The following is a 27,447-nucleotide window of genomic DNA, read 5'->3' as shown; positions in this document are numbered from 1 at the left end:
CGACATCGAGCGAGCGAACTACGCGAATGGTGCATGGACCCTGATATCCTGATCGGCAGGTTACTCAGCAGATCGTGGAAAGATGAGCAAAATCTCCATCTCAATCGGTACGTTACCGTCGGTTTGGACCGTAGTTCACTTCGCTTGTAAGTGCACGAGCGAGTGGTCGGCGACAGAATGTAGAGCTCCGCTGAAATCACGGGTCTCGGTCACTTTCGTGTTCGTCCGACGCAGTGGTGAACTACCCAAAAGGGACTCGGCTAGGTCCACACGTCATGCTTGAAGCCTTCGGTACCTTTTCGAATTGGTCGAAGGAGAATGCTATGCTGAGGCCGGCAGGCAGGTATTGAGTGTCCCTACAGGTCCCTCGAGGGAGAAGACACTGTGGACAGAGGCACGGAGAATGGAGCCACGTTCTTCCGACGCTCGCGCGAAACCCTCGTCCGCAGACTGACGTCAATGGAAGTGGGCGCGTCTTTCATTCGGCGTGTGGCCTCCGGAGGGCGTTTGGGGGCTTTTGGGCACCTTCTCCAGGCTGCAGTATCGAATTCGTCGCCTCTAAGGACATATTTGTACAGTACAGAACACCCAACTAACACAGTCGGCGATCCATCATTGTCAACACGACACATCTCTTCCAGCTTCTACCTCCAGTTTAGCTTTGGCCGTTGTCGACGGTAGGGTACTTGATTCATCATGGCGCCCGCTTCCGGGTCCGCTCTGAGCCCCGACTCAATTCTCGATTATATGGTCAAGTCACTGCCGCCTCCTTCTTCAGACAGTGAACAGCCTCGACTCGTGAAAGATCCCTATGCTGCCATAGCACTCTTCTCCCATGCTTGTATGCTTGCAGTAGGTTTTCGTCTGATTGGCTTGGGAGAAGACCACAAAATAGGTATGAACTCGATGCAAGAAGCCTGCGCATTTACTCACATGTCGCAGATGCACAGTCTGATCCTCAAGATGCGCAACCTTTGCCTGCCGAGTGGAATGCTTCTTCGTCATATGCCTTTCGATATGCGCATTCACAGTCCTCGATGGAGTTTCTGCTCAAGATTAATCGATTAGGTGGAAAAGCCCTAGTGTTTGGTGTTGGTCTCGGTGATGACAAGACAGCGTCTTTCGAAATCAAAGCACAGGACTACATATCGGAAGGTTCCATCGCAGAGGCTTCAAATGTGTCGGATGTGAAATCTGCACTGCGGAATGTGTTCATTTCAGATGGACGGATAGTGGATTTGGCAACCCTGTTCCGAGTGAGCATCATCCAGAAACTGGTCCCAGGCATCTCGAAGGCAGGGTATGAAGAGACGGCATCTGCACAAGAACAACCCAGAAGACACGAGGAAACAAGACCTCCGGCTCGAGATCCTTTGCGTGACGACCATCCACCTCCTGCGAGGCCATACCCGTTTGATGGCCCATTGGCTGCAGTGCCACGCAGACCTCATCCACCTGGGGACTTTCCTCCACCAGGTTTTGAAGATGAATACGAGTTCAATGCTCCCCCGCGCGGATGGCCCGGTGCTCCCAATCGGCCTCCGTTCGGCAACATCGGCGACAGGGATCTCTATCCACCGGGACTCGGTCCTCATGATCCGCTGCGGATAGGACCTGGAGGAGGGCTACGTGGCGGCGGTGGAATGCACCCTACATTTGACGATCCTTTGTTCGCAGGCCAAGGCGGACCACAAGGGTACGATCCCATGGCACCGCCAGGAGCTCGATATGACCCAGTGGGACCAGGAGATGGTCGGCCAAACCTAGGCGGCGGAGGAGGTCGCTTCCCAGGTGGACGTGGAGGTGGTTTTGGGGGCAATCCCTTTGGTGGCTACGGCCGTGGCGATTTCATTTGAGCATTTCATACACAGGAGGCAAAAGCGTGTTGCTGGATGAAAATATGGAGAGTGCAACGAATGCATTGCAATACGTGGGTAAGAAGTGTAGGAGAGGGACCATTCCACGTCTCGCAGGCCGCAATCCTGCTTCCATGTAGAACAACAAGCTGCAATAGATCGTTCCTGATCATTCTTTCGTATTCTGGCCTTGGTGAATCACCATGAACGTAGGAAATAGCGTGGGCTATGGCATTTGAAATTGTCAACTCGCCTCAGTCAACGCCATTCGTTAGGTCTAGGTACTCCGTACATACCTGACATTTGGCTGAGTCCTGTTTAGGCTTGGCGGGGCCCTAAGCTGAAAGGAAGTTGTAGCCAGAGCCGGCGAGATTCCCAGCATTGCAAGTCACGACCGCTTTCTCATAATCAAGATTTCAGAACCAGCGACATCGCTTCAATATTCCATCGAGATCCATCTTTTGAACCGAGTGGTGCTTCGTTCATCTCCCGTACGGCCTGGACCATTGCGAAGAATTCGACCACATTTCCTACCATCGCTGCAATCATCCAGTGTCAAAACAACGTCACAACAACTGGCCAACTTCGCACGCGAGCTCCACGAGATCCTGCTCCTGACATAGAGCGCCCTCTTCCTTTGATCCTACCTACGACCTGATTGAGGCTGACACTCAATCATGGATTCAAAAATGGACGTCGACGTAGGCAAGCCTGCGCAGCCGCACGGCTTATCTGCCGTCACAGATTCTCAGTCAATACCGACCCTAGATGGCTGGATAGAGAGCTTGATGGATTGTAAACAATTAGCAGAGAGTGATGTGTCGAGACTTTGCGATAGAGTGAGCATCACACTGCCTTTTTTGTCTCGAGGAGAAACTCATCTGGATCGCAGGCTAGAGAAGTACTTCAGGAGGAGTCAAATGTACAGCCAGTGGTACGTTACAGAAGATTCACTGTGACGGAGAATCTACTGACGCCCATCTTAGAAATGTCCCGTCACGGTCTGCGGCGATATTCACGGCCAGTTCCATGATCTCATGGAATTGTTTCGCATTGGAGGACCCAACCCAGACACCAACTACCTCTTTATGGGTACGAGAAAGGACGATTCTCTCGGAAAAAGAGGTCCTCTGCTAACCTTTATGACAGGAGACTACGTAGACCGCGGCTATTACTCCGTCGAAACAGTCACCCTGCTCGTCGCCCTCAAGATCCGATACCCTTCTCGCATCACCATCCTCCGCGGCAACCACGAAAGCCGTCAGATCACACAGGTCTATGGGTTCTACGACGAATGCTTGAGAAAGTATGGCAACGCCAACGTGTGGAAATATTTCACCGACCTCTTCGACTACCTCCCCCTCACCGCTCTCATTGACAACCAGATCTTCTGCCTGCACGGTGGACTGTCTCCCAGCATTGACACACTTGACAACATCCGATCTCTTGACAGAATCCAGGAGGTGCCCCACGAAGGGCCTATGTGTGATCTCCTCTGGAGTGATCCTGACGACAGATGCGGGTGGGGCATCAGCCCAAGGGGTGCAGGATACACCTTTGGCCAAGACATCTCGGAAGCGTTCAATCACAACAACGGCCTCACGCTGGTGGCTAGAGCACATCAGCTGGTCATGGAGGGGTACAACTGGAGCCAGGACCGAAACGTGGTAACAATCTTCAGCGCTCCAAATTACTGCTACCGATGCGGTAACCAAGCTGCAATCATGGAGATTGATGAGCACCTCAAGTATACCTTGTAAGTTTCGCCGCCGCAGCCAAACCCGCTTTGCTGCCTCTGTCCTTGGGGGACTTCCAGTAAGCTAACTTTTGTCGTTTGAAGCTTGCAATTCGATCCTTGTCCTCGAGCTGGCGAGCCGATGGTCAGTCGCAGAACCCCCGACTACTTCCTGTAAACGAGGCAACACCAACGGACCCCAATCAACAAATTCTATGGCTATCATGACATGTTGGAGGCAGTTTTCCCCTACAGTATCTTTTTGCAGAACGAGCGAGGGAGACTCGCAATTTTCGTCGTCATGGCATGTGGATGTTTTATTGGAGGGCAGGACGCTTGATGAAGGTAAAGGAGCAAACGCAATGAACAGGAGGCCCTGATCCTGGCCCCAAGCGAGGAAAAGCAGCACTCATAGAGATGACAACAAAGAAAGAAAGAAAGAAAGAGAAGCGTTTCATCTTTTCTTTTATTTTGGGCATGCATCGAGTATCATCATATCATGGAGGGGAAAAGGAAAAGACTCCACAAATGTACGAAAGAAGAGTAAGGCACACTACCTGACCTGGCTGTTCAGATGTACCACAAGAAGGCAAGAAAGATGACAACCAAGTTACAACGCTGCTGTCTTTTCCTAAGTGTTTAATGAAGATGGCAGATATCCAAGATGCATTTCCACCTGCTGTTGATCGATGACTTGTGATTGTTTCTCTCGTGTGCCAGTGTGTGAATGCGTTATACTGGTAAGGTTGTTGGTCGATGGCTTGTTGTTCCATCTCCAACCCACGTGCAGTTGACGGTCACGGTCACCGTACTACGTGGCTGTCATCCATGGCTTGTTGACCTGTTGTCTAATCGACCATGATGTGTACGATTATAATACGCGTGCAAGTGATGGCTGTGGTGTGGTCATTTGTACCTGACTCGAGGTACCCCGAGGTGAATAACTAACTACACACCTAACTAACCGCCCAACTACTACTACCTGACTACCTAACTGGCCACCTCTTCGACACCAAACACGGGGCATATCAATCATATCCTTTTCATCTTGATCCCATCCCACCGGCCCCTCCCCCTACACATGTAGATTCGCGGTTGTAAAACTTTCATTAATCGTCGCCCCCTCGGCCCAATCGGTATATATCTGAGCCGAAAGCCAAAAGTCAAAAAGAAAAATTCGACCAGGTGTCCCGTCACACGTGTGTATGAGTGTGTGTGTGTGTGTGCGTGCACATCAAGGGCCTTGTCTACTTCTCTACAAGTCGGCAGCATCCTCCTCGACCTCCTCGGGGACATAGTCAGCCTGAGTGGCGGCGACGGTCAAAGGACCCTTCTTGACCATCAAGGTCATGACTTCGTAGAGCACGTCGGCGGCGGCCATGGTGGTGAGCTCGGCGTTGGTGTCGTAGGCCGGGGCGACCTCGACAATGTCGGCGGCGACGAAGTTGATGCCCTCGAGGCCGCGGATGATGGTGCGCAGCTCGCGCGTGGTCCAGCCGCCGGTCTCCGGAGTGCCGGTGGCCGGGGCGAAGGCGGGGTCGAGCGTGTCGATGTCGATGGACAGGTACACGGGGTTCTTCGTGCCGACGCGCTCCTTGATGCGGTGGATGATGCCGTGGATGCCGATGGTGTCGATCTCGCGCGCCTCGACCCGCGTGAAGCCGCAGTACCCGTCGTTCTCGTAGTCCGACGGGCCCGAGAGCGTCGTGCGGATGCCCGCGTGGATGCTGCTGTCGTTGGCCAACAGGCCTTCCTCGGAGGCCCAGTAAAAGTACGTGCCGTGGTTGATGGCCGCCTGCTTGCTGGGCGCCCCGCCAAACACCTTGGGCTTCCACGTGTCGAGGTGCGAGTCGAAGTGGATCACCGAGATGGGGCCGTACGCCTTGTTGATGCTGCGCAGGAGGGGGAGCGTGATGGTGTGGTCACCGCCCAGCGTGATGATGCGCGGGAGCGTCTTGCCTGCCTTGCTGATGCCCGGCTCGTCGGCGGCGGTGAAGGGCGTGCGGGTCAGGAGAAGGTTGTGACCGTCTTCGATCTGCTGGAGCGCATAGTGGTTGTCGTATCTTTGGAGCGGGTGGTGATGTTAGCTTTGGACATTTCTTGTTTCCGGGCACCGCCAAAGAGACAATAGAGAAAGGGCAGGCAGGACAGGACACTCACGAGGTCACAGGGATGTCACCGCAGTCGATGACTTTGCCCCAGAAGTTGAATGGGTTGGATTTCATGGGCCTGTTCAAAAGAAAAGACGACGTTAGAAAAGGCTCTGAACGAGAACTGCAAGAGAAGCACAGAGGGACGTAAAACTTACACATTATACCCGCCGCTGAATCCAAGCTTGCGTGAGCCTTCATCGCCATGACAATAGTAAGCATACGGAAAATAAAAACGTACTAGAGATTGAGGCGTCGAGAACCTTGTCTGATCCCGCTGGGCCCAAATCGAGCGCCAGGTCGGTACGATGTACCAGTGTCGAACGGTGCTCCTGTGTGACCACTTTGTCAGTTTCTTGTCTCTTACCCACAGTCTGGTCCTTGCTCGTCCAAACTCACCTAGGAAGGCAATGTCATATTTCTCCTCGTCGCTGGCAAGGCAAGGGAAGTATGGCAGACGGCCAAAAGTTGAGATTCCAGAGAAGACTGAATCGGCCTGTTTGAGAACAAAACGGTTAGATCGGTCGTTGCAGGCGCCGCTTGTCTGTCTCTTACCTGGGTACCTCCATCGCCTGGCAAGGTGTTGTACCACAGAGACTTGTGTGGTCCAGAGATGGGGCTCTGGTCGTGGCCATGGTTACCGTGGGCAATAGCACAGCCGGCACATGCCAACAGCGCAAGGGGTTTGAGAAGCATGTTGATAGTACCACCACGATCTTCAAAGAGTCAAGGAGCATGTAGGAGGGAGAGGATGGGTAGAGAGAGAGAGAGAGGAGGAAAAAGAAGAGCTTCCCAAATAAACAAAATCACCCCGCGCAAGGGTAATAAAGCACTCGTAATGGAAAGATCAGCTAACGTGCGAGCACAGCTCCGGTCACCACTTACTGTCGAAGACTCGTGCAGGTGAGCGGCCTCCGGGTCCAGTGACGGTCGATGTTCCTGCAGATAGTTGTACATATGGTCTTACCTCATGGATCATAGCTTGGGTTCTTGTTACCTAACGTCGCCACAAGAAACGCCCGTTGCGGTCTCCTGCCCAGGAAGGAGACAGAGAGATAGTTCGAGTAGTGACGCCATGAGGGACAGGTACAAGCTTGGGAGCTCGGGAGCTTGGAGCTTGGAAGACGCAGGCGACGGTGAGCCGCGGGTCTGTGGTGTCACTTACCAAGTCAATAGCAAACGGATGCCCATGTGGGAAAGAAAGTCTGCCATGTCTCGATCTGGCGGCCCCCGGATAAGAAAGACGAGCGCACATATCCATCGGCGGGGCACTGGAGGACATTGGCGAAGGCAGAGGGATGAAGAATGCAGACGCCGCTGAGCTAAGGCAGTTTGTCACCGTGCGGGAAGCACTGCTTATCGGTCAGAGACGCCCAGGATTTGCGAGAGAAGATCCTGGGTGTTTTCTAAGACGTTGAGGTAAGAACCAAGGCCGCTAACCGGATCGAGAAGGCTGTGATGAGTGGGACCTCCGAGGGTATCGCTCCTATTGTACGAGTACAAGAGACACGGTGCATCTTCAGTGATCGCTGGTGCGCGGGCCCCGAGATAAGCCAATAATTGATCATTCGAGAATTCATATCCGTCCTCTAGACTCCACCAGGATAATCAATCATTCCGTTTTCTACGTCTATCGATCTATGAGAAATCGTGCTTGTAATTCATCAGTCATGTACTTAGTAAACGACTACAGTGGTCCGTTCCCCGCCGGCGCTGGCACCGATGCTCCAGCATTGCCAGTCTCAACCAGCTCATCTTTGTCCATGCGCTCGAATGCCTTCTCCACCTGGTGCTCCCAGTTGCTGAAAGCGACGATGACCCATTCCAGAATGCCAACAATGTACAATGCAATGCACTGGCCGACCCAGAGACCTGGTAGGCCCCAGCCGTGGAATGCAAGCCAGATGCCCAGCGGGAGTGCACCACAATAGTAGCTGAAGACATTGACCGCGGCTCCGATGTGCTGCCGGCCCATGCCTCGTAGAGACCCTCCACAGCTGCCATTCAGGCCATCTGCAATCTGAAACAGGGCGACATATGGCAACACGTGAGCTGTGAGTTTGATCACCCTCTCATCGTCATTGAAGATCTTCGCAAAGTGGTTCCTCGTGCCCATCAAGACAGCAAGGACAAGAGCCCCCATGATCATGCTCAACCACGCGGCGACGTTGGCCGCCCGAGCAGCTCCTCTGGCGTTCTTAGATCCCAACATATTGCCCACCCGAGCACTGGCGGCAACTCCAATGCCGAACGGAATGGTGTTCATGACCTGGTCTGCAGTCATGATGACGCTTTGAGACGCGAGAGGGATCTCGCCCAGCCGGCCAGCCGCGAGGGCCACGATTTCGAACGCCCACCACTCGGTACCGACGTGGATGAAGCCCAAAATGGCCAGCTTGGCGAATGTGCCTATGTTCTGAAGACACCTCTTGCTCCAACCGCCCCAGCACTCTCCACCAGCCACGAACTTAGCATACAGCACCAGACCTAGGAAAGATAGCCAGTAGCCAATTCCAGTGGCAAAAGGCGCACCCAAGATACCCCAGCCAGCAACGTAGACGAACAAGTAGTTCAGGAGTGCACTGATCGGCGATGTGATCAACAGAACATAGGTCCCCGGTCGCATGATTTCCTGGGCCTGAAGGTACTTCTTCATCGTCTCAAAATAGATATAGCCCAGACCACCCGGTATGAGGCACGTCAAGAATCTGGCACTGTCACGGGAGAGCTGAGGACTCTGGCCGAGCGCCCTGAAGATCGGCTCCGAGCACGCCCAGATGATAGCGATTGGAATGTAGAACAGAGTCAGAACAACAAAACCTCGTTGTAGCAAAATGCCGAGGTCGTGCTTGTTCTTGCTTCCGGTGAAGGTCGACGACGCGAGGGTATCTAGTGCTGTTGATCCGCCCATACCGATCAGCCATCCGGAACACATTGCGAACATGTATGAGAAAGCGGCTGTCGACAGATCTTGAGGCGATGCTCGTCCAACGATAAGGATTGAAATTGTTTGCAGCGAGTTCTGCAGGGTGTAGGCGAGGATTACTGGGATCGACCCTCGGAACAACACCCAGAATTCATGCAGAATGAGCGTCCGAGAGGGCGTTGCATCCTCGGGGAGGATGTCGAGGAGCTCGCCCTCCCCTTGACTTGTAGAATGGTCGTCGCCATCTTGCTTCTTGGGTAAGAGCCTGGTGTGCTCGTTGGGAATCTCGCTTATGGTGTCGTCCATGGCGGCAGCAAGACCGGTAGCCCGGATAGTCAACCTCCAATATGTTGAACTGTGAAATGGCAGAGTACGTGAGCACGTAGGAAGAGTAGAATACGCCCAATGGTCAAGCTAAAGCAGACACCGAAGAGACGACTTCAGCAAGGACCAAAGAGGAAAGTGTTAAATGTAGGCCCGATAGACGGCTGTCCGACCAGAAGTCTGGATACGATACCTTGACAAGTCCCTCTGGGCCCGTGGACGGCGCGGTCAATTCCCTGCTCCACATTATTATATACCTGAGTTTGTAACGGTGAGGTGATTGCTGATGTTGTTGGTGGATCTTGTGGGCTGCAGGGAGATCGCAGCCGTCGCAGAGAGCAAACTTCGATGAGGGAGCAATGCGAAACTCTACAGGGACAAGAAACAAGCATCCAATGGACGAGTGGATTGTTGTGTTCTTATCTCTACGAGTTATTCATTACTGCTCGTAATCGCCGCTAGTCACATCGTGTACCTCTCGGTACCTGAGGGATCCATCCATACAGACCATTCATCTGTGCTCCAGCCACCGCCGCCAAAAATACCGTATTGGTGCTTACTCCATATTTCCAGGAGAAGCTGTTGAGACACCTTTTTTGGTCTGCGACTTCGTATTGTTGATGTGAAGCTACGAGGCTCTGCGTTTGCTCCCCCTGTCGCACGAACCAACGCCATCTGCCACTTCCTCTTATCAAAGTCCTATCAGAGCCATCGACGAGCACCCCGCAAGATCAATTTTTGCTACGCCAGCCTTGCATCGAGCCTTTATATTCGTCCACCCGTCTGTTGCCCAGACACTACCAAGGCGCAGGATCTCTTGTTCTTGCTGATATCATGTCCTTGACTCCATTCTGTGGCAAGCACGAAGCTTGTCGCTGTCAGGGTTGATCGTAATGGATTCTGTGATCGGTTTGTATGTTGCATCTCGCGGTCGACCATCAGCATCTTTTGTGGACACCCTTCCACGTTTATTAGGACCCGTCTCCACGGTTTGTCTTCGTGGCGCTGTGCCGATTCCTGTACTTTTACTACCTCGTGGCCCTTGTTTGACTCCTTCTGTTGTCTCTGGACGGTATATACCCCTCTCTGCCCCTTCTTGCGAAGCACTTCAGCATCTGCGACAATGTCGGCACTGATGGAGGAGAAATCTGGGTCGCCCGAAGACGACGGTCAGCCTATTCAGTCACCTCAGACTGAAAAGGTCGATCAGAACACCGGGGCACCACTGCCAGCTCCAGCACAACATCTGGTGATGAGAGATGGCGTCCGCCTGCATCCACAACCGACAAGTGATCCTTTAGATCCTCTCAATTGGAGCAGCTTTCAAAAGCACTCGATCCTCGCCATCATCATGTTGAAGTCAGTCGCAAGCCTTCAGCCCCCAGCTCTGAGCAGATTGTTGCTGACAACGTCGCAGATACTTCTTGTTCACCTACCTGACCACAACCACAGTCGCCAGCTTTCCGGAACTGCAGGAACAGTTCAATATTTCCTATTCCCAAGTGAACTGGACAGTCGCTATTCCAGCACTCGGTCTGGCTGTTGGTCCTCTAATATTCTCATCCCTCGCTGATATCTTTGGCCGTCGAATTGTGTTCATCTTCGGAACGTTGATGGCTTTTGGTGCCACCATCGGCGCCGCCAAAGCACCCAACTATGGAGGCTATATGGCTGCGCGTTTCTTTCAAGGCTTTGGAGTTTCCCCAGCGTCGACCGTGGGTCTTGCTGCAATCAACGACATGTTCTACGAGCACCAACGAGGCCAGAAAACTGGGTTATGGGTTTTGGCAATCGACAGCGGCTTGCTCGTCGGCCCAATCATTGGTGGTTTTATTAACATCGTCTCCCCGGCCTGGGTTCAGTGGCTGACAGCCATCTTCTTCGGCGTGTTGCTCATCCTCGAGATCTTGTTCATGCCGGAGACACTCTATCCTCGCAACCATATGCTGTCCCAGCTCCCTATGGCAACGGCATCCGAGGAATCAGGAGTGGATATCGAGAAAGTCGGTCGCAGACGTAGCGACGCTTCATCCGTCGGCCTTCCTCGCACCAAGAAGCTTCCGTTCCTCAACTGCAAGCCAGTCCCGGGCATGCGTCATCCAGCCGTCTACGGCGAGCTGTTTCGCTTCGCGATAACAGCCAAGTTTCTGGCAGCATCCCTCGCCATCTTCATATACTGCTTCACGTGGTATTGGTGGGTTCTCAGCGTCATCACCATGCTGCCAGCTGCATATCCCAACTACAAACCGCAGATCCAAGGTCTTCTGTTCATTGGCCTGCTTCTAGGCACTCTGTTTGCCGAAGTCTTCCTAGGAGGTCATCTCAGCGACATTGTCTGTGCTCGTCTGGCTAAACGCAATGGCGGCGTGCGAGTTCCTGAGATGCGTCTCTGGCTCATTTATCCCGCCGGCCTACTCAGCTCGATCGGCTTGATCGTTTGGGGCATCAGTGTCGACAAAAGCTACCACTGGATAGTCGGGCAGGTTGCGCTCTTCCTGTTCGCAGCGGGTATCCAAATGGGCAACACTGTGATTTGTGCGTATATTGTGGATTGCTATCCATTGCAAAGCATGAGTATGGTTACATTCTATGCCGTTTTGCTCAACATGTCGGCATTTGCCGATCCGGTATGTCCACGACTTCTTTCTCCCATAACCTCAAAACCAGCCATGCTAATTTATCATTCGTGTAGTTTTTCATCGCTCCTTGGCAAGCAGGTTCAGGCTGGACCTGGTGCTTCGCCGCCCAAGGCATTATCGTGTTTTTCGGAGCCATGCCTGCTTTTGGGCTGTTGCATTGGTTTGGTCCGACAATAAGAGCTAAAACAGGCACACCGTCCTGGGTCAATCCAGAGTTTGATACCTTGTTGTAGTGTTGGTGCGAGTGGCATGCGGGCTTGCCACCGCTATAGTGTTATAGATGTTAGATTCATGGGTCGTTTTTGTATGCGGAGCAATGGATGTTGCCTCCTCCGGCATGTAGAGGGTGCTTGACTCTTCTGAGCACTTTGTTCTCGACTTATCTATTGGCGTATTGATGGTGCATATCTTACAACAAGATGCGAGAGATGAGCCAGCTTATACCTTTGTCTTCGCTAGTTCTTCGCCTCTCTCTCGGATGGTCTTCTTGCGCAGCCACCAATTCCATAGAACCTCCCAAGATGCAACAGTCGCCATGAGTGGTGGACACACTAAGAGGAGAACACTCCACCATCGAGGGCTTCTTGATCGAATCTTCCTCATCACGTCTGCAATCTGGAGTGTCAGATCGTCCTTTGTACCATCATTGTACAGGACGTAGCCTTTGGCGGCTTGTTTGTTGCCGTTGTTCCGGTACTCACACCTCGTCGCCTTCTCGCGCACGTCGACCTGGCTCTTCACCCTATTCTCCGCGTCCTCGGGTGACAAGTGGGGGTCTCGATCCCTCAGGCGTTGCATCTGTATCTTGGGGTCCGAGACTGCCACCACAATGACCGTGCTGCAGAAAATGTCCAGGCCTGATTCGAAGAGGAGAGGGACGTCGAGCACCACGGCCCAGTGGCCGAGGAGGTAGTAGTATAGCATAGCGCGAGCCATGTAGAACCGCACCGCCGGATGCACAATGGCGTTGAGCTTCCTTCTATCTGCCATCCTTTCTTCGCTGTTGCCAAAGACCCGCCTGCCCAGGGCAGGTCGATTCAGTGGTCTGCCTTTCCCCGTCGGCCCGTCATCTTTGCCGCCACATTGAGGGTCGGAAGCAGGTAGCAGGAGGTCGGGAGTCGTCGGTCCAAATGTTGCAACTATGCGTCGGTAGCCCCAGGTGCCTGGTTCAACGGCTTTGCGCGCAAGGAGGTCCGCATCGATCAAGGGGAGCGAGTAGGGCGGGGTAGAGAGTGTTTGCGAACATGTCGACTTGCCCGTGGCAATCGAGCCGGTGAGGCCTATGACGCGCATGCTGAAAGGTTACACGGCAGGTTTGTCACATTGAGCATTGGTCAAACGACTTGTACTCGTCGCGGATAGAATGGTGCAAAGAATCTACCTAGACTTCCCACTCGTACGTGCCTGTCATGAACCGCATGTTGCTTGCCGAGGCAAAGCACGGAGCGCGGATTATTGATGTTCCGTGGGATATCCATTGACAATTGGGCAAGGCTTTGAGCCGGTTTGCGACCAAAACATAGCAAACACTGCAACACACAAGTCCAGATCTCCTTTCCAGCATAAACTAGCAAACTAGGCGACTCTTTCTGAAGAATTCTTGTTTTTGGACCCCCAGTTTGGTATTCGAAATCCAGAACTTAGGCACAGTTGCCTATTCAGCGGACTGAGTCATTAGGCACATTGACAAAAAAATATTCCGATGCAAGAAACCACATTGTCGTCGCTGCGTCAACAATGACTCTCCATCACTCACTGCCCTCTGTCGCTTAGCCTAACTTATAGTATGGCTTCCATCTAAGAATGCTCTTGCGATCCTCAAGATCTCCTTTACGACTTGTTCGACTTTTACAACAGCGTGATCGGTCTAGAAAATTGACCACAATGGCGCCAGCCCAGCTCAGTCTTACCCCAGCCGAGAAGCTGTTCCGTCAGTGCTTGGTGGATTGCCGCAACGAGATGCAATCTGTGCCTGGGATGAAAGAACTCGAACTGCGCTGGACGGGCGGCTGGGTTCGGGATAAACTCCTCGGTGTTCAAAGCCACGACATCGACGTTGCGCTAAGTACCATGACAGGCTTGCAGTTCGGCCAGGCCATGCAGGTCTTCATGAAGCAGCACGGCAGCAAGTATGAAAACGAAGCAAAGCAGCAAGGGTTCAACTCGGAAGTCAAAGACATCCACAAAATAGCCGCAAACCCCGAGAAGTCCAAACATCTCGAGACTATCACGACGAGAATGTTTGGCATCGACGTCGACTTTGTCAACCTTCGCAAGGAAGTTTACAACGAACAGACACGGAATCCTGAGATGGAGTTTGGCACAGCTGAAGAAGATGCAATGCGGCGAGACGCCACGGTCAATGCTCTCTTCTACAACCTCGACTCCCTTGCGGTGGAGGATTTCACGAGGCGTGGCCTGGAAGACATGAAGAACAAAATTATACGGACGCCTCTCGAGCCATACCAAACATTTAAAGATGATCCTCTTCGGGTTCTGCGGCTTATTCGGTTTGCGTGTCGTCTCAACTACGAGATCGAATCGACCTCCAAGGAGGCCATGAAGGACAAGTCCATCCACGAAGCACTACGGATCAAGATCAGCAGAGAACGCGTTGGGACTGAGATCCATAAAATCATGGCTGGCCCAGATCCGTACACAGGTCTGAAATACGTTAACGACTTCGACCTGTATTCTGTCGTGTTCGCCGACCCCAACGACGAATATGCTGTCGACCACAAAGGTGCCCTTAGAGCTTACGACGCGCTGCGACGCATTCTCGACGAGAAGTCTGCAATATGCCTGGGCCTGAAACCCAAGGAGAACCAAAGCCTGAGTTGGTTCCTCGCAGCATATGTTCCTTGGTCAGAGTCGTCGGCCAAAGCATACACAGCTGCATGGGAAGGCATTAAAGCCACCAATAGTTTCCGCAAGGTACTCAAGGAGGCTATAGACTATCGCCCAGCTATCGTAAAGGTCGTCGACCTTGTCTCGTCTGAAGACTCTACAAGAGCAGATGTGGGCATGACACTGCGGCAGAGCAAAGAAGCTTGGAGGTCGCATGTCCTCTACTCACTGCTCTGTGATGCTGCTGCTGGAGACTTTGATGATGCTACAAAACGCTACGAGAAGTTTGTGTCCTTTGTTAATGACCAACAATTGGAGGATGCCCATACCATGGCGCCCATACTGAAGGGAAATGAAATCAAGGACGTATTGGGCGGACCAAAGGGTGGGCCTTGGCTCAAGAAAGCGGTAGATGTCCTTGCTCAATGGCAATTCAACCACCCAAAAGCTACAAAACAAGAGGCCATGAAGATGATGGCCAGCCAAAAGGCCGAACTAGGGCTGGACTGATTGTATCTACAGCTTTGATGCAGCAAGCACCTTCGCCCGGAGCTTCACATCACGAGCCTCTTGACGGACAGCAAGATCGAGCATGATCTCTTCACTGCCACCTCCGACGACATGGACACGCACATCGCGACTGATCTGCTCTATCCGAGCACCCTTGCCAGTCTTGGCATATCCTGCTCCGCCCATAATCTGTTGGGACTCGCGACAGACCTTCTCGAGACACCTCGTGCTCATGACCTTGAGCAACGCTGTCATTCCTCCAACGTTGACTGCTTTACCAGTCACTCGAGAAGTCTCAATGACATAGCAAAGTTGGTCCAGGAACGCCTGGACAGGTTCGATGAGCAGGCCAAACGTGGCGATCTTGGACTTGATTGCGGAATGTTCAATCAACGGCTTTCCAAATGTCTCGCGCTCACAAGCATAATTGTATGCATCTGAAGCACAGACTCGAGCGAGCCGGACTGCAGCAGTGGCTAAACTCAAGCGTTCTGGATTGAAGTTTGACATTATGAGTTGGAACCCATGGTTTTCTCGTCCGATGAGGTTCTCAACGGGGACCTCGACATCGTCAAAGTCGATGAATGTAGAGCCTGTACTGTCAATGATCGATTTGAGATACCGAATACACAAAGCACTTACCGCTGGCATGGACACCTTGGTTCTCCATTCTTCTCAGGGTGACACCTTTTGCCTTCAGCGGGACAACCAGCAAGCTAATACCGCCATGTCCTGGCCCGCCGGTGCGTACAGCCGCAGTGCAGTAGTCACACCATATCCCATTCGTGATCCATTTCTTTTGCCCCGACACCTTGTAGATCGAACCCTCCTTTTGCGCCGTTGTCTTGATGTTAGCAACGTCGCTTCCGCCATCGGGCTCAGTAATGCCTAGACAAAATCGAATGTCCCCTCGCGCCACCTTTGGCAACCACTTTTGTCTCTGTTCTTTTGTTCCAAATCTGCTGATAGGGGGGCATCCAATGCCATTCCCACCTCCCAAGCCCCATATTGGACCACACCAACCGAGACGCGTGAATTCGTCGCCCACTATGACGCTGCACCACGTGTCCCATTCACCAAAAGGTATGCCGGCAGGGTGTTGTAGACCGCCTGCATCAGCCGGGTCTACAACTGGATTCACGATGGAGAACCCCAATTGGCAATGCCGCAGGCGCACACTTTCGGGTACCTGGCCTGCAACTTCCCACTCTTGCGCGTACGGTGCAAGCTCTGTCTCGACATAGTTGCGCACGAAGGCTCTCAAGCGATGATGCTTTTCGGTCCAGTAAGGATTCGAAGGCAGGTCGAGCTGAGGGAGAAGTGGTTCAGAGAAAGGAGCAGGAGTAGTTGGAGCCATCTGAGTGAATTTCCGGCCTCGTAGTCAGCAGAATACGAGGAGAGTAGAGTTGCCTACCTCGAAGACGAAGCTCCTTTTACATTATCGCCGGAGGAACATATACCTAGGTACCTAGATATTGCTCTGAACCGACGCGGGCACGAACAACCCCGGATAATGGCAGTACATGTACTTGGGATCCGTCGCCTGCGGAGAACGAGCCTCGGCCCAAACAGTCTTGGCTGGTCTAACTTGATTGGGCCCTGACGATGCTGTCACTGGCTTTTGGTCTTTCGACGTGTGTTTCACGCCACAACCATAGCGTTCATTGCAGCCATTATTCATTAGACGCGACACTCTGCAGACGTTATCCTTCCAAAGAATAATCTCCACTGACTACGAAGGGCCTTGAGCGGACGTGCAGATCTAACTTGGACTCAGATGGAGTGCTGCTGCCTCTTTGCACACTTCAAGTGTAGGACGGAGATTCCTTAGCTCAGATATATTGGTCGCAATGGAATCTTTCAAGGAGTTTGTCGCGAACCAAGTGGCTCCAGAGGGCACAGTCTCTGATGGAAACAAGACTGGACAACCACCGGCCGATGAGGCGACTCCAGATACCAAGGAGACTAACCTGGAGCAACATGAAGTGGACGGCGTTGGCGATCCCACGCCGGTAATCAAGGTCAATTCTGAAGACTCTGAATCTCCCGCAGAGGCTGTGCCGCAGATGTACCCTCTATTGTCGAATAATCCACCGGACTCTCCGCCTCTGGCACCGGGCAAACGAGACGAAGAGGATGATGACGACGACCTGGATATCTCGAAGTCATTTAACCGTACAACGAGTCCGGCTCCCTCCCTGAAACGCAACAAGGGAGCGACAGTGGGCAAGGTTGGCGAGGAGGGTGTGACCAGAATGCACAAGTTCACGCTGCACGAAACGGCCAACTATTACTACATTGTTGGGTCGGATCTCCTGGATACTGCTTTTCGAATACTGAAGATTGACCGGACGTCTGAAACAGGAGAACTTAACATCACCGAGGACGACATTGTCTACACTAAGAAAGAGACGCAGCAAATCCTCAGTGCAATCGATGAGGGTAACCGAGCAACGGGGGGTCTCAAGATGAAGACGAGCTTCTGGGGCCTTCTGGGCTTCATCCGGTTCACAGCTCAGTACTACATGATCTATGTGACCAAAAGAAGCCAGGTTGCCATGATCGGCGGTCATTATATTTATCAGATTGATAAGACCGACATGACACCCCTGGTCACGGCAGCTTCCACCAGGATCAAGACCGACAGACATCTCGAGGAAGCTCGGTTCGTCAGCATCCTGGGAAACCTCGACTTGACAAGGTCGTACTACTTCAGCTACTCCTACGACGTTACCAGAACCTTACAGCACAACATCACACGGGAACGGCAAGCGCTCTTTGATGGGCTGGCTGAGCCATTGAAGCACGATCATAACGACATGTTCGTCTGGAATCACCACTTGCTCCAGCCTGCCAAGCAAGTACTCAAAAACCCATTCGATTGGTGTTTGTCAATTGTGCACGGCTACGTCGATCAAAGTGCCCTGTCCATCTACTGGGGAAGGGTTGTGTATGTGACGATCATTGCACGGCGGTCTCGTTTTTTTGCCGGCGCTCGATTCCTCAAACGAGGCGCAAACGACTTGGGATACGTGGCGAACGACGTTGAAACCGAACAGATCGTGTCGGAAATGCTGACCACGTCGTTTCACGCCCCGGGCCCGACGCTGTTCGCGAACGACAAGTACACCTCGTACGTCCAGCACCGTGGCAGTATCCCTCTGTATTGGACCCAGGACAACACTGGTGTTTCGCCGAAGCCGGATATCCATCTAAACGTGGTGGACCCGTTCTTCAGCGCGGCGGCCCTGCACTTTGACAACCTCTTCAAGCGGTACGGTACTCCGATATATGTCCTGAACCTTGTCAAGTCCCGCGAACGCACCCCCCGGGAGTCGAAGCTTCTGAAGGAATACACCATCGCCGTCAACTACCTCAACCAGTTCTTGCCCGAAGACAAACAGATCCTGTACCACGCTTGGGACATGAGCCGTGCCTCCAAGAGTCGCGACGGCGACGTCATTGCCAGCCTGGAAGCCATCGCGGAAGACATCCTTCCCAAGACCGGCTTCTTTCAAAACGGCAACGATGAAAAAACCGGCTTGAAGCTCCAGAGCGGTGTGGCTCGGACAAATTGCATCGACTGCCTCGACCGCACGAACGCCGCGCAGTTTGTCATCGCGAAGAAAGCGCTCGGTTACCAGTTACAGGCACTCGGAGTGATCGAGGACACGTCCGTCGAGTACGACTCTGACGCCATCAACTTGTTCACGCACATGTGGCACGACCACGGCGACACGATAGCCGTGCAGTATGGAGGGTCGCACCTCGTCAACACAATGGCCACGTATCGCAAGATCAATCAATGGACCAGCCACTCGAGGGACATGGTCGAGAGTTTCAAACGGTACTACAACAATTCATTCATGGACGCCCAACGCCAGGAAGCGTACAATCTCTTCCTTGGGAACTACGTCTTCGCCCACGACAAGCCCATGCTGTGGGATCTGACGACAGACTACTACCTCCACCACTCCGATCCGCGATCAATGTTTGGCAAACGCAGGCCGAGCTACCGTCAGTGGTATACCTCTGAATATCTCGTCTCGCCATCGATACCACCATCACTGTGGCCACGGAACCTGCGTGACCGGCCGCTCGGGTACTTTGACGACTACTGGGTCGAATACTACCGACCACTGGCCATAACGTCGTTTAAGAAGCTCTTCTCGTTCAAAATGCACTCGAACCTGCGGTACATCCCGATCAACTCGACGTCGTCAGGCAAATACGACTTTTCACCGTTCAAGGTACGCACGGGGAACGAGAGTGACGGCGAAGGCCACGAGAAGAACGCCGCACGCAAGGGCGTCAAGATTGTCGCACCTTCGGACGACGCGGCGTCCGTTGCTGGAACCGAATCAGTCGCTTCGTCCATGCCACATCACGCGACACTCGAGCCGGCACCCAAACCCAAACCCAACGCGCTCGGCCCTTGGCTCGACGCTCAACAACAACTGCACAACACGCTCCATCGTCGCCAATACACGGGGATCATCAAGGAGCCTTCGTTCGAGGTCCAGTCGCCTTCTGTGCCGAAGATCCCCAAGCTTCCCACTGCCACGACAAGTGACCTCACGAACAGTTCGCTCTTGCAGCCCACCAAGGCCGAACTTGCGCTGCAGTCGTTCACGTCGCTGATCACGAGATCTCTAGACCCGCAGGTCCGCCAGGAAGGCGAGTACCAGCGATACGTGCGACACCCTTCGAACATCCCGCTCGTGGTGTCATCCGACATTGACTATTCCTCTGCGCCTCTTGAATTTCTCGAGTATCTCTCCAAGACCACGTCCGACCCAGCCGACCATAAAGTTCTGCGTCACTACGACGACGACCGCGGGGCCGTGAGTTTGACCATGGACGAGCGTGCGGAGGCCAGTCTGGACGAGTATACTGAATACATCGCCAGTGGGGCCGTGGAAAACCCCTTGACCGTGCTCCACGAAGACGGCGAGAAGAAGAGATACAAGGCCTATAGGAAGTGGCTGAAGGGGAAGAGTTTGTTCAAGCAGCGGCCTGTGGTTGGTGATGACGTTGACAAGGTCTGAGTATATTCGTATTCCCATATAATGATGCAGTGGCGTTCTGTACTGGCGTTGTACTGACTTGGCCGCTTCTCGAGATGAAAAATGATACCCCTCGATAGATAGATTGATGTTTATGTACCTCATCGGCCATAGCTGGTTTACGAAGCTTGTATCGGTTCATTCACTTGGGAGACTTTGATGCACTGTATCTTCTCCCTGTTCACGCTCAGCTGAATAGCTCTTTCAGGTCTTGTTCCTCATCCACCAGGCGCCGTGTGACGGCTTTCCATTCGTTCTTGTCAACAATCTCGGCTAGATCTTTGACTATGTTTGTCAATCGTGCCATGGTCTCAGGTAAATGCTTGCTGGTAGCGCTAGTGCCGCTGTCGCCCTCGCTCTCATCGAGACAATTACACCAACATCCCACCAAACCTCTCAAGATCTCGGGGTACCATTTCTCCCTTACTCGCGGCGTGCAGACCGAAATAACACATTCAACCACGTCCAGCACGGCCGACACCAGCTCTGGTGCGACCAGGATGAACGGATCCATCAGTCCCGCGCGAAGCATAGGTAGGAGACCTTTCAGATGCAGTACACTCGATATCCCCGTGCGCTCGAATACCGGTGGAATCTGGCGCAGGAGGAAGACGGTCAGGCTGACGGATATCGTTGATGACAATGACGCCGCAGACGAGAGGTGTTCGAGCGACGACATGATGCCGTGTCGGTAGAGTGCCGTGAGGAGGTCGTTTCGGGCCCTGTGGTCCATGGCGGTGAGTTTTTCCGGGGAGGGAGAGTAGCAGAACATTGCGTCCACGAGAGCAGTGTAGGCCGGATACAGTTGGCTCAAGACCGAGAGACTCTCGTCCTCGGGCGTGAGTGTCGGGAGGAGAGTGAAGTTGCCTTTGAGTGCGTCGATGAACACGTCGCCCAGACCTGTACGTTTGAGCATGTCGCTTTGCACCGAGGCCAAGATGTCGCTGAGCATGTGGAGCAGGTGGCATCCGGACGCTTTGTACGAAGGGTCGGTGTCGTCAATCATGTTCAGAATCGGAGGGATGAGGAGGTGGAAGTGCGATTCGAGTGTCGCTTTGCGGCTGGGCAAGGGAGTCGAGGTGTACGAAATGAGTATGTACTTGAGTAGGGGGACGGTGAAGGGTGCCGATTTCCATGGCTTGGAAGTCTCGTCGTCGTCGTTGAGCGAGGCATAGCTGGGGCCAAATGATGGTGGATTGGGGACGAGGTTCTTACGTCCGGTCGACGTCAGGTTGGGGTGCTTGGTGGTCGTGAAGAGTGGTTTTATGATCTGGGTGAGAAGGTCGTGTAGAGTTGTAGGTAACAATGCTTCGTTGGTGGTGTGGAGGATGAGAGCGTGAGCTTGGTCGCGCAAGCCTGTCGTCGACGCCGATGAAGGTGTCCTGGACGACGTTGATAAAATGGTGAGGATGTCGTCGGTCTCCATGGCGTGGTTTTCACATGAACGTTGGTCGAAGATTCTATTTTGGCCGTGATGCCGTCAGGCACCTCTGGACGGCCCTGTCGAGAACCACGAGAATGATTTGGTCTTCGCGCGTTGCATCTGGTGTCGCGGAAAGCGTAGAAAAGTGCCAAGCATTGCTCTGTCTGGGTGTGATGTCACGCCTTCCTGCTACGGTACCTAGAGTTGCCTGATTGGGACGAATTGATTTTTTGATCAGCCAACAAGCGCGAAATTGTAGTATTTCATCAATTCCGCCCTCCCCAGACCTGAGTCTGTATTTTATTCTTGAAATCGGCTCCTCAGCACAACGCGCCCGCGCAAAGCCGTCAGGGGGCTGGGAAAAGCTAGACAATTCATGTTTTTGATCTGGAGAATGATACAACCTATTTTACGTCTTCTAATTGACGTTCTAATCGTAGTTGCTCCAGTGCACGACGGGCGCGGTCTTCAGTGGTCCTGAGAGTCCACTAACCACGTCACAAACATGAGATATCGCTGGCAATCTACACGGGTTTTCACAAACATGATAGTCACATAATGTCTCTAACCCCATCCATCTCCCTCGTTCTGAGATCTCTCTTGGTCATGCCACCTCGGCTGTGCCTCTCGGGAGTGACTTGGGGTACAATCACGTGACGCCGGGGATCTGGAAGCAACTAATGCAGGGACTCGTATGGCCTGGCCTGTCCACACGCATCCTCCGCATCAGATGTTGTCCATGTCAATACAACCTAACCACGTCTCCTTTGCTATTCTACCCTCCGACAATCTCTCCAGTGTCCTCGGAAAGATGCGACACATGCGACACATTCACATCACAGACTGAAGAGATGGACGACAACGAAGTTACGCCTCTGGCCACCCGCCATCTGCCCGACGATGTGTCTCTACCAAGTCCCATCCAGCCCCATCTCGACACTCTGTTTGCCGAATTCGCTCGCACTCGCACAAGAATCTCGCCGCCGAGATCTCCTTCGCTTCGGTCTCATCCGTTACAGCGGCATTCTCGCAATGCATCGAATCTGAAGCCTACTCCGACCATCGATCTTCGCGCACTCGACTATGTCACGGAATATGAACCCCACTTGATGTGCCCTATTTGTCATGTTCCGTTCGTCGAACCAGTCGTCCTGGAATGTGACCACACATTCTGCAGTTCCTGCCTGAAAGAGTACCGTGAAGGGGCCAGTGCTGGTTTACGATCACAGTGCCCTACATGTCGGTCTTTCCTCCTGTCTGGGCCTCGCAAAGCCTCGCGGTTAATCGTCAACATGTGCAACGAGATCCGAGTACGATGTCCGAATGAAGACTGCGAAGAGATTGTGCCCAGAGGAGCCGTTGAGCGACATGCTACAAAAGAATGTGAGCACGAAAGACTGAAATGCCCAGATGCGGAATGCGACCGGTTGGTGAAGAGAAAAAACTACGTCCCTAACCAGTGCATACACACTTCTCAAATTGAATGTGACTGCGGGGCGGTGATTGAGCTCGGCCGCGGAGAATGGCTGAAACACAAGGATGAAGACTGTCCAAACACAGGTGTGGACTGCAAGCAATGTGGGAAACGCATCTCGGCCAAGGAGTGTCTTGCAGAAGATCAAAGTCACGTCTGCAGTTCCGAGGAGCAAGATGTATGTCCAGGCAGACATTATGGATGCGCAGAGGATGTACAGGACGAAGATTTGAGCGAGCATATCAAGTCGTGTCCAATGGCTCGTATGGCGCCATATTTGCAGAGACAGTCAAACTTACTGCACTCCCTACAAGAGCAGTTGACGATGGTCAAGGTCCGAAACGAAATTCTGGAAACAGGGTTTGAAAAGTTAAATGACATCGTCAATGATCGAGTGCTACACCGTCTAGACCAGTCGGATCATTCTCCTGCTGGTGAAGCGTCGGATATCGAAGAAATCGAAAGGGACGATATTCCCTCAGCAGTATCACATCGGGACCTTGTCATGCCCGCACATCTTCGAGCACTGACGCCTTCGCCTGATCTGAACGTCGCCTCCATCTCTCAGACACAACAGCAACTCTTGGCAAATCACGAGTCCCTGCGCGGAAACGTGTCGAACATGGAGCAAGACATTGCAGCCCTCCACAACCACATATCGGACCTTGATGCGCGCACGTCGATGCAGATTATGAATGAGACTCTGCGAATCAAAGAGGACCTCGCCCATACCAATGCTGCCCTATTCAGCACCAGGGCGCAGGTGCAGTGGCTCTTGAACAGAGAGAGAATCGGCCAACAACAACAAGCAATGCGTGGCCGTACACCGTCAACTCAACCTCAACCTCCTCATGCAGCTCAGTCCGCCCGGAGTTCAATGTCGGAAGGTAATGATGTTTCCAACCTGGGGACGAGCTTTGACAGTCAGCCGTCGTCGAGTAGTGTGGCACCCAGTCCAAACTTCCGTCCTCAGATCAGGAGGTTGAGTGGAGGTAGCCAGGAGAGAGTTAAGCTGTGAAAGTGCGGGACTGGCAGATAGTGTAGCTGTATGGCGCAGTGCTGGCCTGTTCGGGGTCTTTGAAGACGGGTAGATATGAGTATATCTATAATCCCTGAACATTCGTCTTTCACGACTGCGCTCCCGTTAACGACTACTTAGTCGACTCGCTCCCTCGTCCGCTCGCTTCTGTTCCCCCATGGCTCTGGCCCGTTTCCCCCACGTGCCAGCGAGGCGCTAACATTACGCACATCCAACCGCGATGGGGTGTCGAGGGTATTCGTTGATGTGACAGGTTGTCCACTGAACTTGAAGCCATGTATAATCTGGTTTCGGGACATCGAATCAAACATGTGATCGGGCTGCATCTGACCGAAAAAGGTTGTCCTTCAAAATGCGTCTCGGAATTCCTGCACCGCAAACCTGATCAGCTCTCTGCTCTCCGTTCTCTCTTCCCATAACGACGGCTTTGGCACGCGAGACTAAGGAAGAGCACATACCTGAAGCCGACTAGTACTATTTACCACCCCGACCTGCTGATTGCTAGAGAAAGCACCCGCTGCGATGTCCTTCTTGGCATCTTGAATTATTGCAACTTTCTACACGGAAACGGATCAGTGCTCGTCCATATGAATGACGATATTGAAGACGAGAAGGATAAAAAAGGAGGAAACGAAGGAGGTAGGGGTAGAAAGGGGGGAATGGGGGACCATTGCCAGCCATTCAACGGAGGATGAAAAGCTTTTCACTTTCTTGTTGGAGTCGCTTACCTCTTCAAACGAATTTCTCACACGGTATCTGACGGTCTTCACTTCTTTCGTCTGACCGAGTCGATGGATGCGCGAGAGTGCTTGTTCTTCAATCATAGGATTCCATTGTGGCTCGAGGAGGTAGGCCCGTGAAGCGGCAGTCAAATCGAGTCTATAGCCATAATCCGAAATCGAAAGGACTTGTTAGTCAACCGCAATGTCAGAGGAAGGAGGATGTCTCTGTGTGCGCGCACGTCTTTCTGGGATTCCTTCTCTTTTTGGGGAGGCAAACGTACCCGGTTCCGCCGCAGGTAATCGACACCAATATGATGCGGACAGAATCTTCGGTTTGGAATTTCTGAATGGCTTCCTCGCGCCGTGTACCGGACAGACTGCCGTCGATGCGGACGTAGGAGATCAACGTCTTTTTCAACAGTGATTCGATGAGGTCTAATGTATAGGTCCAGAAGGAGAAGACGACGCTGAATGGAAGTCAGACACATTCAAGAGCTATATAATGATATGTGTTTTGGGGGCGATGACGAGGGTGGTTGAGTTGATAGGTAACATACCTCTTCTCAGTCTTCACATTCACCTCAAGATCTTTGAGCAAGGTCTTCAACTTCGTGGAGACTTTTGCTTCCTCAACCTCGGGAAGACCAGCCCGTGGTTGTCGGTCGGAAATCTCAGATGCCCAAGAGACTTCGGCCTTGGGACAAGGTGGATTACATCCGCATCCTGCTACCCTTCCGCCGTTGGGGCGATTCTGAATGCAAGAGCCGCAGATGACTGTCAGGCATTTGGACAGAGAGGGTTTCGTGTGCTCGAAACCATCCGCCTCACCTGTACCGGCAGCCATGTTTGTCTGACACAGTTTACACACCGCGGACCCGCTGTTAACGAGGGTGGCAAAGGCCTTTTTGGCTGTGGATTTGTACCAGGTCTCCCCTTGAGAGATCGTCGCAACCGAGGCAGACTCTGATAATGGACCGGTCAACTTTTGTAATTCTTTCTGGCTGCATTGCATCAATCCGTGGTTACACAACAAGCGGAGTTCGTTCAACCATTCCAGCGCATTCAAATACATCCCCGGTGTCGATGGATTGACGGAGAGAGCCTCGTCGAGTTTCTGAATCGTCCGGTTCTTGGCAGATTCGTAGAGATCTCTCTCTTCGGGGCCTAGATCGATATACTTGATCACATCTCGGCGAGGAGGAAGATCAATGATTGTTTTGCTACGACACAGCGATACATATCGGATGAGCTTCTTGAGTCGAGATGTGTCCTTGTCGTCGGATTTGAGCCACGGTTTGACAACAGTGGATTCGAAAACTTTGGGATCCGTGAAAGGTTCAAGGTGAATGAATTCAAGGAGACTGCCTAGGTCGGTGGGCCTGTTTTGGATTGGTGTGCCCGTTATGGCCCATCGTCTACTTGCTGGAAGTGCGCAACAGGCTTGCGCAATGGCGGTCGATCGATTTCGAATGATGTGAGCTTCAAGTTACTGAGTCAGTCCATGTATAATCTGCAAAGAAGGTTGTTTTAGCTTGCCTTCGTCAAGGACAATCCGATGCCAGGCAAAGGAGAATAAGGTCGTATCCGTGTAGGCAGGATCATTGTGCTTCTTTTGTTGGCCCATAAGGGTCTCGTAGGTGGCGATCACAATATCATAGCCACCCAAGGCAAGCAACTTGCGTTTCTGCGAACTGTGGAATCGGTACCATGTAAGAGAGTTTGGTTTCAGATGCCTGATGGGGTCGTCAGTTCCTGACCCTTTTAGGGTGTCATCGAGTTGAGGGTAGGTACCGTTGGAGTTGGGTGTCCCAAGTATCTAGCACTATGAACAAATCTGTGAGCTCCTGATGGTTAACAGATGAAGAAGACACAGCCACTCACGAGAATAAGGCACGACTATCAAGGTTGACTTGATGCGACGGATTGTTCCGTTTGCGGTAAACGTGAGCGAAGAAGTCAACTGAGCTGGATTTGAGGCGATCAAAGAAATCATGGTCAGAGATTTGCCCAATCCCATCTGATCAGCCAACAGCCCGCCCTTTGATTCTCGAGGTTCGGTCCGCTGAGAGTTACCAGTGACTAAATTTGTGTATCTACCGCTGTTAGCTGGCTCTTCCTCGCAACCCAGAGCAGCGACGAACATCAATTCTCCGGTTTCGTCCACATCCCGGACCCACATGGTATCAGGCGATTCCTCGTATGACCAGGGCATTTCTCGCTGTTTCATGAAAGTCAACGCTTTTTTCTGATGCCTAGATAGATGTTAGAATCATGAATAAATGCCCCCGTCTTTCAAAGCCGTACTTGTAGAGAGGAGTGCGCAATAGGTCCGGAGTTTCTGTCAGTTGAAGGTGGTCATCGTCACAGAGTCGCGAAAAGAGGTCTTGGGGAGCATCTACATTCACGACTTCTTGCATCGACGATTCGGAGGTCTTAATGACCAGGGAAGACGTCATGACTAATTCCTGCTGTCGTGACAAGAGATGTGGATTGCAGTAAGGAACATCGCGATTGCATTGCACTGGATCCTGGAGATACTTTTTGCACTTCGCGAGATAAGTTCCCACGCCGTCGCAAAACTCTTCTGGCCCAAAGATGATCGCATTCATCAGATATTGGAGATCATGTTGCCCGACTTTCTTCCCTTTGGTATCCTTCATTTTGGCTCGTCGCCTCGTGACGTATGCATATAATTGGAACGAAACTCGATCTGAAGCGGCCAATGTGGTGAGAATC

General features: G+C 52.6%; 12 protein-coding genes across 12 annotated transcripts; 6 read left to right on the top strand and 6 right to left on the bottom strand.

The window, feature by feature from the left end:
• Nucleotides 1–696: 696 nt before the first annotated feature.
• PV08_01966 (uncharacterized protein) lies at nucleotides 697–1,856 on the top strand (the record flags this gene model as incomplete). Its single annotated transcript, XM_016376326.1, has 2 exons — nucleotides 697–895; nucleotides 943–1,856. The coding sequence occupies 2 exons, from the start codon at nucleotides 697–699 to the stop codon at nucleotides 1,854–1,856; spliced, it is 1,113 nt and encodes a 370-aa protein (XP_016241602.1).
• Nucleotides 1,857–2,533: 677 nt separating this feature from the next.
• Nucleotides 2,534–3,769, top strand: PV08_01965 (serine/threonine-protein phosphatase PP2A catalytic subunit; the record flags this gene model as incomplete). Its single annotated transcript, XM_016376325.1, has 5 exons — nucleotides 2,534–2,695; nucleotides 2,749–2,790; nucleotides 2,843–2,948; nucleotides 3,006–3,612; nucleotides 3,697–3,769. 5 exons carry the CDS (start codon nucleotides 2,534–2,536, stop codon nucleotides 3,767–3,769), a joined length of 990 nt encoding a protein of 329 aa, XP_016241601.1.
• A 1,077-nt stretch (nucleotides 3,770–4,846) lies between these two features.
• Nucleotides 4,847–6,437, bottom strand: PV08_01964 (agmatinase; the record flags this gene model as incomplete). Its single annotated transcript, XM_016376324.1, has 6 exons — nucleotides 4,847–5,654; nucleotides 5,752–5,820; nucleotides 5,900–5,914; nucleotides 5,983–6,073; nucleotides 6,141–6,237; nucleotides 6,297–6,437. The coding sequence occupies 6 exons, from the start codon at nucleotides 6,435–6,437 to the stop codon at nucleotides 4,847–4,849; spliced, it is 1,221 nt and encodes a 406-aa protein (XP_016241600.1).
• A 991-nt stretch (nucleotides 6,438–7,428) lies between these two features.
• On the bottom strand, nucleotides 7,429–8,973 carry PV08_01963 (uncharacterized protein; the record flags this gene model as incomplete). The annotated part of the gene is made up of 1 exon (XM_016376323.1): nucleotides 7,429–8,973. One exon carries the CDS (start codon nucleotides 8,971–8,973, stop codon nucleotides 7,429–7,431), a length of 1,545 nt encoding a protein of 514 aa, XP_016241599.1.
• Nucleotides 8,974–10,114: 1,141 nt separating this feature from the next.
• Nucleotides 10,115–11,863, top strand: PV08_01962 (uncharacterized protein; the record flags this gene model as incomplete). The annotated part of the gene is made up of 3 exons (XM_016376322.1): nucleotides 10,115–10,350; nucleotides 10,409–11,618; nucleotides 11,684–11,863. 3 exons carry the CDS (start codon nucleotides 10,115–10,117, stop codon nucleotides 11,861–11,863), a joined length of 1,626 nt encoding a protein of 541 aa, XP_016241598.1.
• A 205-nt stretch (nucleotides 11,864–12,068) lies between these two features.
• On the bottom strand, nucleotides 12,069–12,923 carry PV08_01961 (dephospho-CoA kinase; the record flags this gene model as incomplete). Its single annotated transcript, XM_016376321.1, has 1 exon — nucleotides 12,069–12,923. One exon carries the CDS (start codon nucleotides 12,921–12,923, stop codon nucleotides 12,069–12,071), a length of 855 nt encoding a protein of 284 aa, XP_016241597.1.
• A 591-nt stretch (nucleotides 12,924–13,514) lies between these two features.
• PV08_01960 (uncharacterized protein) lies at nucleotides 13,515–14,987 on the top strand (the record flags this gene model as incomplete). Its single annotated transcript, XM_016376320.1, has 1 exon — nucleotides 13,515–14,987. The coding sequence occupies one exon, from the start codon at nucleotides 13,515–13,517 to the stop codon at nucleotides 14,985–14,987; it is 1,473 nt and encodes a 490-aa protein (XP_016241596.1).
• A 6-nt stretch (nucleotides 14,988–14,993) lies between these two features.
• PV08_01959 (uncharacterized protein) lies at nucleotides 14,994–16,344 on the bottom strand (the record flags this gene model as incomplete). The annotated part of the gene is made up of 2 exons (XM_016376319.1): nucleotides 14,994–15,580; nucleotides 15,630–16,344. 2 exons carry the CDS (start codon nucleotides 16,342–16,344, stop codon nucleotides 14,994–14,996), a joined length of 1,302 nt encoding a protein of 433 aa, XP_016241595.1.
• Nucleotides 16,345–16,837: 493 nt separating this feature from the next.
• On the top strand, nucleotides 16,838–20,035 carry PV08_01958 (uncharacterized protein; the record flags this gene model as incomplete). Its single annotated transcript, XM_016376318.1, has 1 exon — nucleotides 16,838–20,035. The coding sequence occupies one exon, from the start codon at nucleotides 16,838–16,840 to the stop codon at nucleotides 20,033–20,035; it is 3,198 nt and encodes a 1,065-aa protein (XP_016241594.1).
• Nucleotides 20,036–20,240: 205 nt separating this feature from the next.
• Nucleotides 20,241–21,479, bottom strand: PV08_01957 (uncharacterized protein; the record flags this gene model as incomplete). Its single annotated transcript, XM_016376317.1, has 1 exon — nucleotides 20,241–21,479. The coding sequence occupies one exon, from the start codon at nucleotides 21,477–21,479 to the stop codon at nucleotides 20,241–20,243; it is 1,239 nt and encodes a 412-aa protein (XP_016241593.1).
• An 848-nt stretch (nucleotides 21,480–22,327) lies between these two features.
• Nucleotides 22,328–23,968, top strand: PV08_01956 (uncharacterized protein; the record flags this gene model as incomplete). Its single annotated transcript, XM_016376316.1, has 1 exon — nucleotides 22,328–23,968. One exon carries the CDS (start codon nucleotides 22,328–22,330, stop codon nucleotides 23,966–23,968), a length of 1,641 nt encoding a protein of 546 aa, XP_016241592.1.
• A 368-nt stretch (nucleotides 23,969–24,336) lies between these two features.
• On the bottom strand, nucleotides 24,337–27,371 carry PV08_01955 (uncharacterized protein; the record flags this gene model as incomplete). The annotated part of the gene is made up of 10 exons (XM_016376315.1): nucleotides 24,337–24,357; nucleotides 24,448–24,546; nucleotides 24,718–24,868; nucleotides 24,993–25,178; nucleotides 25,269–26,126; nucleotides 26,202–26,444; nucleotides 26,503–26,533; nucleotides 26,593–26,827; nucleotides 26,876–26,963; nucleotides 27,016–27,371. 10 exons carry the CDS (start codon nucleotides 27,369–27,371, stop codon nucleotides 24,337–24,339), a joined length of 2,268 nt encoding a protein of 755 aa, XP_016241591.1.
• Between the last annotated feature and the right edge of the window lie 76 nt (nucleotides 27,372–27,447).

Source organism: Exophiala spinifera, assembly GCF_000836115.1.
Source record: "Exophiala spinifera strain CBS 89968 unplaced genomic scaffold supercont1.1, whole genome shotgun sequence".
Classification (NCBI taxonomy): Eukaryota; Fungi; Ascomycota; class Eurotiomycetes; order Chaetothyriales; family Herpotrichiellaceae; genus Exophiala; species Exophiala spinifera.
Note: the sequence above shows the minus strand (reverse complement) of the source record. Positions and strands in the feature narration are given on the sequence as shown.